The sequence below is a fragment of the Pygoscelis adeliae genome, unplaced genomic scaffold (genome assembly GCF_000699105.1).
Source record: "Pygoscelis adeliae isolate BGI_AS28 unplaced genomic scaffold, ASM69910v1 Scaffold43, whole genome shotgun sequence".
Taxonomy (NCBI): Eukaryota; Metazoa; Chordata; class Aves; order Sphenisciformes; family Spheniscidae; genus Pygoscelis; species Pygoscelis adeliae.
This window is the reverse complement of record NW_008824538.1, coordinates 2,363,298-2,376,610: the sequence shown is the minus strand read 5'-3', so window position 1 is coordinate 2,376,610 and position 13,313 is coordinate 2,363,298. Positions and strand designations below refer to the sequence as shown.

At 42.2% G+C, this 13,313-nt stretch overlaps 1 protein-coding gene across 1 annotated transcript in view; it reads left to right on the top strand.

The window, feature by feature from the left end:
* MDGA2 (MAM domain containing glycosylphosphatidylinositol anchor 2) overlaps positions 1-13,313 on the top strand; it is a 256,212-nt gene that overhangs the window by 22,504 nt on the left and 220,395 nt on the right. The window contains exon 2 of the mRNA XM_009321639.1: positions 6,582-6,756. Within this exon, the coding sequence (XP_009319914.1) occupies positions 6,582-6,756 (175 nt within the window). The remainder of the gene's footprint in view (positions 1-6,581; positions 6,757-13,313) is intronic.

The window sequence follows — 13,313 nt, the reverse complement described above, 5'->3', positions numbered from 1 at the left end:
ACTGATCATGTCCTGCATGTTAACAGTTACTGTCATAGACTGCTTTTAGTTAGATGAGTAAAAAATCGTGCTTTTGCATGCCAGCCTACGGAAACATTAGTATGTGTGTAAACATGAGCACACGAGTTGCCCCATAAAGGCAACAGCACCAGTCACGTGCCAGGCCTGGGGGCAGTGCTCAGTTTTCTCTCTCGTGTTTCTGTGAAGTTTGAGCAGTCCAGGTACGGAGCAATGAAACCCAGTCTTCCGAGGTGATTGCACGTTGGCTACTGCAAACTTGAAGAAATGCATTTGGAAACCAAAGACTCTCCAGTTCTGCATTTGGTTTCACGCTGATAACAGCTTTCTAGCCCCGTCCAAGGTAGAGGATCATCATTTTTTCACAGTAAGCAGGGCTTGCTTTGAGTTGGCTGTTTTGCCACTCTAATATTCCACATAAGAAGTTTTGAACAATGAACAGTACTTTTAACTGAAGCCATTTTCAAGCCCATCATTTCAGACATTATCATACGAAATAAATAGGAAGAGAATTTTTCATACCATGTGCATATTGGTAGCCTGTAGCAATATCTATTCCAATAACGACAGATATTTTGTACCCTCCGTCTCATCGGACATGCTGCATCATACTGCCTCTGGTTTGCTAAAAGGTCAAAATGCAACATCCCCCTCCCATTTTATTTAGCTATATGTAGCTAATCCCATAATTTAGAGGTGCGAATGCTTTCCTTTCATGTATGGTGAGGATGACCTGGTGAACACGTGGGAGATGTCCTAGAGTAAATGTGTCCTTGCACAAGTAAGAGCAAGGTGGTGTCCTGCAGAGTGGTGGTGTTTTAGATCAGTGCTGTATCTCCTGTCTTGTGGGCACGGTGCAGGAATAGCTGTGACTTGTTTTAGGTGACCAGGGGAAGGATATTTAGAAACCCTTGGAGGTATACCTTTGATTTGACTATCCCCCGAGTCTTCAAAAGGCCCTGCAGAAGTGTTTGCCTGCACACAAGTGAGAGGGCACCCATTCAGACAAGGAGCTGTTGGATTCGCCCGGTGATGGTCTTTGTGCCGAGGACGTTGAGCAGTTCTGTGCAGAAACCTTGGCGTTGAACAACTTGCTCTCCCCTGTGAACCTGTGCCTGTGCAAGTCTGGTACAAAATCCATCCCTGTCAGTCCTGCGGTGGTGGTTTACATCTGCCTTGCAATCATTTGGCTCTGTGACTTGCTTGCAAGAGGGGAAGGGGGAGCTCGGTGAAAAAATAGGCTATTTTGGGTCAAAGCGTGTTCACGTGACTTATTGCATATAGGTATGAATGGTGTCTCCTGGTGTCAGACAATGAAAACTTGGATCCAATGTGCTCTCCTGTTCGTTTTTTTTTTGTTTGTTTGTTTCTTTCTGTTTTCTTCGTTGTTTTTTTAGAGTATTTTGGGTTTTTTTTAAATTTTTTAAATCAGAGGGTAGGAAGGGAGTATTGGAACTTCAGATGTGAATTGGAGGCAAGTTAGAAGAGTTTTGAATATATGGTGTAGCTTCTTACGTGATCTGGTTTGTTGTCTAACAGAGCAGCATATGGAGATCTCCTCGGGGCTGTGGCTAGACCCCAAGCTCGCCCATTTGAAATGAGCTTGGGTGTATCTACAGGGCACTGAGGTCTCCAGCATGGTCACATCCCCTCTGAAGAGAAGGAAGAGGTCAGGGGAGATGCACATGCTCAAAACTGCTTCAGTAAGTTTCCTTAACTAAAGGAGCAGAAGTCACTTTCTCTTTCCTGGCCTAAAAAGGGCATTTCATGTAGTATGTCCTCGTGTTCATCATGAAGGCGGCGAGCGCTTCTTGCCTTCAGTAGCTGCTGCCCCAGCCATTGCTTTCCTGAGAACAAAAATAATCTCGTGGAAAAATAAACTGAAGGGATTATTTTCCCCCTTTTTTTGGCGGTGGTGTGGTGGGTATGTTTAAGACTGCTTTTTCCAAAGGCTCTGATGTCTTTAGGCATGAAGAAATGTTGCAGCACATCCCAGGGAAGTTGTGCAAAGACCTCTTTCATGGGTGTTTGCATACAAAGGAGGACTTTAATCTGCGTCAGGGATTTGGGGATTATAACAGTGATCAGGAGGTTCTCCTCATCCTTGTTTTCTTAGCGATGTCAGAGGGCAGTGACTGCAATCAGTGGCAGTGGGATGCAGTACCAACCGCCGGTGCAGGCACTGGGTGTATTTTAAGGAACGTATTTACTTACGGTTCCTGCGTTAGGCAGATTTCAGTGTTGTAGTATAAGAAAAAGATTGTCAAAACCTCATTTTCCACCAACTGTTTCCGTGGAAGAAAGAAAAGTTTCCATTGCAAAACGCTTGTTTTTTTGTTGGGTTTTTTTGGGTGGTGGCTGGTGGTGGTTATTGTTTTGAACCAAGCAAAATGTTTTGTATTCAGAGTAAAGATATTTTAATGTTTATTGTCTTTGACAAAGACAGTATTTAGAACAGAAGTGTTTCATTTTTATAATATAAAAATCAAATCTTTTCCTTATTCTGCTGCTTTCTTTTTGGGCATGAGTACTTTGTTGAAGCTGAGAAAAGTTAGGCAAAATATTCTCAGACGTGTTTTTTAATCTGCATTTTTCATCTAAAAATGTAAAGTCTATGACTCCTACTGAAGTTGCAGGAAAGCTCACTGAGAAAACTGAAGCCGTGGGGTGAAATACGACTGTGTGTCTCAGGGCATCTGCTTAAGCCAATAAAATACTGTCAAAGATATTGATGGTTAGAGAACTTATGGGCATATACAGATCAGACAAGTACATAGGTCGTGATATGGCTAGATGGGCCATAAATTACTAATTTTTAAAAGTTGAATAGTTTTTAATTGAATTGTTCATAAATTATTTTTTACTTCTGCATGTTTTGCAAGAAAAAAAGAAAAGGAAAGAGAAAAGAAAGACTTTATAAATAAAGACCATAATCATATGGTAGAGCAATGGCAATACATGGGTGGGATTCCCAAATGTGCATCGGAGTAACAGTGAGTACTCTGGAGAATTGCATCCTTATAAGTCAGCGAGTGCGTATCTGCGTAATGGATTAACATTTATTAGTCTGATATGTGTACGCCGTGGAGTGCGGACATAACTTTTTAATTAAAACTTTGCATTACGAGCAAGAATGGCTTTGACTTCTCGGCGGAACAGAATTTATTTATTTCCCATGTTATCCACGCTATCTGAGTAGACACGCAGAGCACGCAGTGCTGCTTCTGCACTAGGAACTGGGAGGTTTCAAACAGAGGAGCAGGTTATGAATAGCAAACACTGATAAAATGATCTGGGTGAGCAATTGTTTTGTGCCAAGTTATTTGAAAATACTGGAGTATCTGAACTATGTGAATATACGATCTAATGTGTTGGGTTTTTTTAAAGCTAGTAATCTAGAGGCTTTCTGAATCCTCTGCCATAAAGAAGCATAGATGCTGCTTTGGGATTTGAGGCTGATACCTGCCAGAATGTCCCGCGAGCCCATGGTCCCCCTTTGCACCGCTCCCCACCTTGAAAATGGGATAATGTCAGTGCGGTGGCAGCGGTTGCTCTGAAGGTCACTGTGTTAAGCAGTGGTGAGGGCTTGGACACTAGAGCTGTGAGATGCTCCTTCTCTAAGGATGGATTTGATGGTCTGTCTCTTAAAAGTCATTAGAGGTCACCCCAAAGCATGGACTGGAGCTTGCAGTGGGTGAAACCGCTAAGGACCTCTCTGAAGAGGTTTTCAGCCACAGACACCTGGCTTTCCTGTGCCCAATTTTTTGATTACTGCCTTAGCGTAGTGTTTGAGAGTCATCTTTCTTCACAGTGCATTCAATAAATTACAATGCAATATTGATCAGCATGTTTTTGTGTGTATGTTGAGTTAAAGCCAAGGTAAATAATGAACTGAAGTTAAATCAGACCAGTGACATTCCTGAAGGATATCTTTTAAGAGAGAATCTAGTTGACAGTATTCCTTTTATTCTTCAGGGATCTATACATACACTACAAAATTAGTTAATTTGTTAAAATCGCTCCTCTTTTCTCTAAAACATACATGTGTGTATATATATATTTTTAAAGCTGAAAACTACTTTTGTTGACAGACAAACAGCATCCTGTTAAAATTCCTTATAATAAAGAGAAGATAGATACATCAATGTTAAGATGCAGTGGAGGGGGAAGGCTTTTGCATTCATAAAAAGGATAAAACTGACAGTATCTAAATAAACTTTGCTATATTTTTTAATGTAAGTTATGTAATGTTACCAGTTACATAGATGCTGATTATACTTATAACGTATTATTTAAGTTATATGTTCTTTTGACAGAGCGGACTGCCTTCCACTGAAAACTTTTTGTGGGAGAGGAAGGGGAGGAAGAGAGAAGTCACGCTATTAAATTTTTTCCAGTTAAAAATCAAAAAGAGCTGTTTTTACAATTCTGATTACATAAAGGGAAATAAAACACGCAAGAGATTCAGTGAACATCTTAAATGCTGTTTTAAAATACTTCTCAAGCATTTGAAATATATATGATGAAATTGTATTCTGCAGCATGCAGAAGCTGAGTGTGTTCCAAAATTATCCTGCAGCACATTTATATGGATGATTTAAAAAGCCCCGGAGCCAAGAGTTTAGAATAGAAGTACAGACAGATTGAGACTGGTAAATATAGCAGTGCTAATAGCGTCTCTCTCGCATGCAGACCGAATGTTTTAGATGTAGAGTTTGGCATATTTGCCTTATCCCAGAGCAGCAGAACTATGCGAGAGTTATGCAGGTCACCTGGCAAGAGGGCAAAGCCAGTTGAGCTTAGGAATTTAACAAGCCAGAAGGAGATGAACATGTTTTTGAAGTATTGTTTGCTGTGACTTCAGCCTCTGAAGCCCACACCTGCTCTTGTTTCAAGGGGAGGAGAATTTACATGGGCTACAGCTGGTCATGAATTTTTCAGTTCGGAGCCTTTTGTAGAAGATCCCTCCTGTCCAGGAGAAGTTCCTGATGCGAGGAAGGCTGAACGCCACCCACCTTGTGCTCTTGTGCAGGTTACTGGGATCTGGACCCCAGTTCTGGGACAGGACTGGGAATGGTGGAACTTAAGTGTCTCTGCACCCTAGGGAATGATCTCCCTCCAGCCAAGGCAACCCTTAGGGCCACCTTGGTGCCCACCAGGGGCCACCCAGCTCAGCCATGGGACCTTTCTTCACATGGGAGAGGGCTGGAAGCACAGCATGTCCAGTTCAGGCTTGGCTGGGCACGGAGACAGGCACTTGGTACTGGTGGCAGGCGTGCGCTGCCTGAGCTGCCAAGGCTGCAACACCTTGTCCAAACCAAGCCAATACTGGCTCAAGGTTGCTTGTAGACAGCCTGCCTAGCAGATCCCAAAGGATCAGTGTCTAAATGCTGTTCTTTAAATCATGACTTCACTGACTACTTTTGGACAATCTTTGGGGACCGTAGCCTGGGAACTAATAGCCAAATATTTACTATCTTGTCTTGTGTCAATCTCACTTTTATCAATGACTACAGAATTTTTGGCCTTCATCCTGGCATAGAATTAGCGGATGGGGTTGAGAAGAGATGGCTTTGAGAAGCTTCAGAAGAGACGTAAACTCCTCTTTATGCAAGTATCCCACTTGTGGCCTCTATAGGCAAGAAAAACCTACCATTTAAAAAAAGCAGTTTTGGTCTGGAACTGAATGTTGCTTATCCTGGTCATTGAATTAGTGTGAACTGAAAGAGGTGGAAGGTACCTGGGGAGTCCCTGGAGGTCTGGTGCATTTAATGAGATAACTTAGTCCACCGAGTCATGCAGGCAAGGGCTCGGGTCATCAAGCATGGGTGTTAGCAATGTGCGTATCCACCTCTGTGCAGCTGTTGGTTGTAGTGGGCTGTTACTGGCATTTTTATGGTTTTGGAATTGAAAAGTTCACTTTAAAAAGTCTTCACTTTTGGAAAATAATTACCAGAGTAAAGGAATCTGAAATTGCTGTAAATGACATTAACCACCTATGTGAAGAAATAGATGTTAGTAGTGTGTTGCGGTTTCAAGCAACTGATCATTTGACTTCTTAAAACTGGATTTTATTGCTGCTGAAAGATAATCCATTAGTTGTTTTGAAGGTGCTTTCCAATGTGCCCTCATCTTTCGTGAATATGATTTCAATGAAAACTATCCATATTCAGTGCACAAGTACAGCCGCCTTTTCTGGTGAGCTCTGCTCGTTGCCATTGGTGGGGAGTTTTTCTGCAGCTGTTCCAGCTGTGCGTCACTGATAGTGGATTGAGTTGTTCTCCATATCTCTGCTAGTGGCTTTTATTTTTTATGGGGCGTTTCCATCAAAAGTAATTAACTATTTCTAAGACACGATGGTAAATGCAAGATTACTATTCAGGGGCTCTCGGATGAAGTGTTTGATTGTAAGCATGAGCTATTCAGTTTTCTGGAGAAGTTCCCCGAGTCGTCCAACATAAAATCTTGGCCACCACACATGTGGTTCTCGGTTCGGTGAAGAGATCTACACTCTCCTGACTTTTACAGACTTAAAGTAACAATCTTTTTTGGTGCTTGCTCAGATCAGGTGGACCAAAACAGCAGGAAGTGCCTCTGACAGATTTCAAGACTCGAGTGTCTTCAATGAAACCCTGAGGATATCCAACATCCAGCGACACCAAGGAGGACGCTACTACTGCAAGGCTGAGAACGGCTTGGGTTCGCCAGCCATAAAATCCATAAGAGTGGATGTGTACTGTAAGTAAATCGCTTGGGAAATTCTTACTGTGCTTTTTATTAACTTCTTATAATGTCTGACGTTACAAAGAAGTGACCAGCTCTTTGGGAAGTCCGGTTTTAAACAGTACTTCAGGGCAGATTCTGCAGCTTTTGGGACTATTTATGGTCAGAAGACTTGTGGCTGTTCCCAATGAAGTCAGGTGGGGCTGCTTGCATATGGAAATATCTTTAAACAAAATCACAATACTTTGGTAAGAAAGATGAAGCTCAGGTACAATTCGGCCTGCTTAGATGTCAGAGGAAGATTTGTCTGCAGCTTCATAGAGTGAAGATCTAGTACGTAGCACAGCCCTTAATCTCTTGTACTTTTGGCTGCGCTTGCCCTCGAAACTGATATGGGAAGAAGTACAGATGTTTTTTGCTATTTTGCTTTAATTGCTGCTAAAAAATGTTGCTTTTTTTTTTTTAATGGCAATCTCTTCATGGTCCTGTGATATGGAGTTTCAAAAGATGCACTTGAAATGTTGGGCAGTGAAAAATATGAAGTATTGGGATTGCAATGCAATTGGTCACCAGAGCTAACAGAAAAAGAGGAAGCAATTGAAAAATGTCATACTGCAATAAATGCACAAAGTGGAATAAAAAATAAAAATCCCAGTCTGACTTGCACAGACTCCAGTGTCAGTGAGTGGGCTAGTCAGACGAAGCACGGCTCTCACTTGTGATCAGGTGTAGGTCATTGCTGTAGGTTTAATGGTAAACTTTGCATCTGACTTTGTAAATTATGTGACTGGACTCAGCTGCTGGAAAGTGAGAAGACCTGAATGCCTCAAACAACTGTGGTTTTGTGTACACTTCAAATGAAGAAAAAACGTTCAAAATCTGTTTGAAATGCTCCAAAGACAAGAAAGTCTTTGCAATATACATTTGGAGACTTCTAATGCAAGTAGTGTCATGTAAAAAAATACGTTTGTGCCACATACATAGTTAAACAAATAGCTAGAGCTCGAAGTTAGCCCTTTAGTCTCCGGAGTCCTTCAAAAAGAAACCTGTCTTGTGACTATACAAGCATTGGGCTTGTGTTTCCCAAAAAGTACCCTCTCTCTGTCAGATGAATCTCAAGATGTATGTTACTTTAGAGACCCACGCAGTGACAATCTTTGTGAGTTAGTTATGGAATTAGTGAAGGGGGGCAACTGCCTTTTGGGCGATTTCCTTCCCTAGTGTGTGCACTTAGCTTCACAGTGTGCTTAATGAGCTATAACATACCAATGCCAAATTTGTAAATCCTTTATGAACAATAGTTGAATTAGGAATTAATTGCTCATGAACATGTTGGAGTCCAATAAATGAACGGGCAACCTTAATGGCTGCTTATAAGCACACCACGCAAAGAAGTTACAAGCATCCAGTGTTTGTAACGGGGCTGGCCCGAGGTTTGCAGCGAGGGGCGAGCAGGATGCCCGGTCCAGGCAGCGTTCAGGGATCAGTGGTGCGGGTGGGGGTCCCTGCACTCCAGAGAAAAAACCCTGTACTCCACAGAAAAGCTCATAAGAAATCAAAGTATTGGAAATTGAAATGTTCCTGTTGAAATTTCCAAGTAGCTTAAAATAATTTAGTCTTTTTTGTAGTTGAAATTTTCTGCTTTGATTTTCGGTATGTTGAATATTTAAGTTATAGATATATTGTGTGTGCCATGTCAAGAACTCTGGGCAGTACTGAGCAGGAATATTGGGGATGGGTGTGTTTTCTTGAATTAATTGCCCATGAGCTGCTTTTGCTCAGAGACCCCAAAACGAACCATAAGGATCACAAGTACTCAGCCAACATTTTCTATCAAAATGTGTTTTGTTTTTTCAGTGAACACATATTTAGTAAAATTACATAAAGACAGTTTTCTTACAGATTTAGGTAACTGTCAAAAACAAACCTGTGGAAACCAGATGATGCTCCCTTTTGAAAGCAAAACTTTATCATTAGAGCAAGAAAGAAATGTTTTTAATTTTTTGATGAATCCCTCAAATCTGTTTTAAGGAAACAAGTAAGAAGTTTGTATTTCTTAAAAACTGGGGGGGTGAAAAATCACTTTGGAAGCATCTTGTCTTGTAAAGCTAAACATGTTCCACGTTAGTTTTGGATCAAGAGCACTTCCTAAGGGCTAGTTTAAGTCTTCAGCCTCTAATTTAAAATTTGAAAAGGTAGTCTATCTGTGTAGCTTGAAAATGAATTGTTGAAAAAAATCCACAGAAAATCTTTGTTTCCTCATTCATCTCCATTATTGACTTGCTGGCTGGTTGGGAAATTTTAATATCAAGATTTGGATGGGAAATCTCACTGTCCAGTAATTTCCTGTTTTTCATTTTCCAGTTAGCTCTGGCATTCAGCAGCACTTGGAGCCACAGTTGCTGCTACTGCGATAATTAATTATACAGATATAAGTGGTGATGGAGCCTGAGTATTGGTCTGTGTGAGGGAAGAGGAGCCGATAACATTATTTTTACAGACTTTCTGCAGTCTTGAAAATGCTTTTAGGTTTGTTTTTGCAGGAAGGCTCCATCAGAAGTTGCCAGATGCTTTGCATGGATCTGCCCGTGTCCGTTAAAGAAGTTGCAAAATGTCATTATCAATTTCCCGTGATCTCAGGTGACTCCAACCAAATCCTCTGACCGCTTGGTCCTAGGTGTTCAAGGGGTGCTTGATGCGTTTTCTGTAAAGAAGATCTAAACTAAAGCTCTTGGGTTGGCTGGGTTGAACGTCTGGCGGGCGGTGCGATGCAGTGGCTGGTGCCTGGCCTGATCGGTGTGTTTTGGGTCTTGCCCGTGATGTGGTTGGGAAATGAAAGAGTGAACTGCACTCCTGTGAAAATCTCCATCCCTGTCTCTCACCCAGCGCTCGATTCTGTTTGGGGCCGTCTGCAAAGGGTGGATGCTGGGTCTCAGTTCACACGTTGCACAGCAGGGTCCAGATGGACACTTCACTCAGTATTTGGAAGTAAATAATATTAGTGTTCATAGATAGATGCATCTTATTCCTTTATCTCTGCAAGTTCAATACAGGCCGAAAGGTTACTTGGTATTATTTTTGTGTACCCTGTAATTCTGATTAACCACTTTCGATATCTGGCTATTAGTCTGAATTATATGCTGCTTGAGGGCATAGTATTTTTTTCCGCTCAGAGAAGTTAAGCAAAACCCCAAAGATTTTATAACTAAGTTCACGGGTAAGGAACACAGCTAAGGAGTCAAACTAAACACGTGCAATCATTTTGAAAAAAGCCAGGGGGGTAAAACCTCTGCTGGACTGAAGGGAAAAGAGTGCTTCATGAAGAATGAGTAGTTCCTGTTGTTTACAGTCAGGCGTGTAACTGTAAATCCCAGTGGGCTGGTATTACTTGGCTGATATCAGACATGCCTGCTAGATGACTAAATCTCCGAGGGCTCAAGGAGAGTCCTTCAGCATTCCCATCAATCAAGCTGCATTTAGTTGTGACACTATTTTTGGTGGTGCACCAAGGAAGAGAGGGAATTTTGCTGACTCTTCTGCAGGTGATGGTGTGGTACCATACCTATTTTATTTAAAGCTATCATGGATAATGCTGAACTAGGCTACAGTCTCCTCTGTTTCTTTGACTAATGCAGATCTAAGTCAAACCTTCAAAAAATAGCAGTCCCTTTTGGTCTGGTGTCAAAATATTTGAATGTAAAAAAGGGGAAGAACAAAAAAAGGTGATTTCAGCGTTGCCAAAGTTCCATTTCATCTACAGCTACTCTTGGAAAGAGAGAGGAGTCCGTGCCAGCTGCTGGGCAGGCACAGAGCCTCCTTCCAGCACGGCAAATCACCTTCTTGGGTTTTCTTTGCTAGTTTCTTTTAGGTCGGGGGGGTAGTACTGTGGCAAGTAGACTGGTTACAAACTCTTCTTTAGAAGACAACTTTCTGTCCTTACTTCATGTGTCTAAGAAGTTAGTTTTTTGCGCTCTCGGCTTTGGCTGAAGATCCTTGTCTCTCACATCAGATTGAAACAAATGCACTCGGTCGCCTTGGCAGCATATTCTCAGGAGGGAGGTTTCCATTCTTGTTCAGCCACCAGGAGAAGCAACTGCCTCGTTATATCCAAGCTGTATTCATCTTAAAGTTGAACTCTTTTTCTTCTTTCTCTGGAAGTATTTCTTTAAAGTACATCTCATCTTTCCTCTTTGAAGAAAAAGCTTTTGTACTTGACTCCTAGGAAAATTTTTGCTTGACTTATGGAGGACACTTTCTCTTTTTATAAGGAAGGAAACATATGGTATAAGTGAAGTATTTTTATTTAAAGAAGCAGAGCTCCTACAAGAAAGCTTTTCTGCTTATTCCTGAAGGACAATTTACCAGATTTTTAACAAAAAAGTGCTAATAGCTTCATTTGAAATGTGTTTTTGTATTCCTCTTGCTTCACGGATACTTATGGACACAAGGGGCAGGCTACACAGCTTGAGTAATGATCGTGGAGTGAAAGGTCAGACTTCTGAAATTAATTTGGAAGTCAGGATGAGAAATGTTTATCAAACAGATTTATTGCACAGACATGTTAAGATTTTATTGTGTGGTATATGAGACATATGTCATGCAGAAAACACTGCTCGTTGAGAAAATCTGTCATTCCAGGATTAAGAGGTTGATCTGGGGGTTTAGGGGAAAAAAACGTTTCTTCTGCTCAGCGATCCATTTAAAAGGTTGCTTGCAGCTCTATTTCCAGAAACCATCCCTTTACGCAAGGTTAGACCCACCGTAGGGTATTCTGTTCGCATGAAACATACTAAGTCCATCCACCATCAACTGCTTCTGTGTGCACTGGATTTTGGCTGCTTTTGCGCTGCAAGAGCATTAGGCGAGGGGGAGGCCAGGGCAGCCTGATGCAGTTTATTTGCAGCACACAGTTTATCCTTTGGTGGCAATATGCCCTGCACCAGCTCCAGTCCTCTGTGGCACACCAATGCAGTTGTAGGAGGGGGAAGGCTCCTGCAGGCCCCTAGCTATTCCTCCTAAATACCTGTTGATGTGCATGTACGTTATGTGTAATATTTGTGGGGGTCGTAGTTGTCTTGGGTCTCTGCTGACCACCTGTGAGGTTTCACTAACTCTTTCACTTCCAGGTTCAAATCTTCCATTTCAGTTTTTTATGGGTTACTTGTATGGTTTCTGCTTCTCTGATGGGTCTCATGGCCTGTGGCTGCAGCAATTGCTTTTGCTGTCCATCATCTCCATTGCTGCAAGGAAGTTTGTCTTGTTGACAACTGCAGCATCTGCCCTGGCCTAGCTGTGAACACCATCAGAAAGCTTCAGGACCGGTGTTAGCAAGGCCTATGAGTGCTCAGGACTACATTCTAATCTTGTGATGTCAGTGAGGAAAAGATCAAAGCAAGATCTAGCTTTGGTCTCATTTCCAAGCCCAGTCTTGATGCCCTTAATAATAGGGATCATTTTATTCTGAAGAGTACCCTCTTCATAGGTCTCATGCGTTAAAGACCTCATCAATTCCTGTCTCAGACCAGAGACGTTGTTTGACAAAACACCTCCTGTGGCTGTACCTGTCTTCCAGGCTTTTTGGTGCAACTCAGCCCTGGAGTCAGGAGGGATAGGACCTCCCAGCTTCAACATTCGTGATGGGGGATTGACTGAAACGTGTTCAGTGTTGACAGATTATTTTAGCAAACAAGGAGCGTCACAGCTTTCCTGGCTTGGGATGACACAAAATGCTGCTGATAATACATGTCAAATGACAAAAAATATCAAACTGCTAATCTTCTTCAGCATTCGAGTGTGTCTCCTAGTAGCATGTGCAATCACGAGTCTGCAGGAGAAGTGTTATTCAGAGGGAAGGCAGGGTCTGTAATTCAGAGATCGTGACACTTATTTCCCTTATCAGCCTGGAAAAGGATGTTGCAGGGAAATGCTGAGTGTTTTGCAGAGGGTTTTAGTTGCATTGCTCTCCATCTCTGTCATTAGTGTTAACGGCAGTCATACTGCTCCGTCCCCACACTCGGCAGTCCGAATTCACCCCTAATTTTCTGCCCACTGCACAAATCCTATTGTTAGAATGCAGAATCAGATGCAATGTCAATAATTATTTAACTCCCAATAATTGCTCCGTTGGGCCACTGCAGAAGTACTCTGCATCGTGCTCCAACTTCTGCTGCGGTGCAGTGCCGTAGGGCTTGAATGTGCCTGCCGGGAAGCCACGGCTTTGCTTTGCCTCTTCATAAATGGCATACACACTTGCACACACAACTAGTGTGATGTGCTTATTTATATAGAGCAAAATAGGTGTGATAATGAAGATACAATACTTGGAACGGGGAAGGGAATTAGCTGAAACTGCCAGCTGCTCCTCACATTGCTCCGTGTCCTTCTCAGCCTTCCCCAGTTCACCGCAGTCCTAAGAAGCTGGATTTAAACTTGCTGGGATGAGGAGGGAGGTGATGCTTTCTCCAGGAGTGCTATTTTTGTCTGGATGAGATAATTGTGTGCTCTTCTTGAATGATAAGAAGGCTGCCCTCCGATTCTCTCTCCTTACACTGCTAGTATGACAATGGCCACGT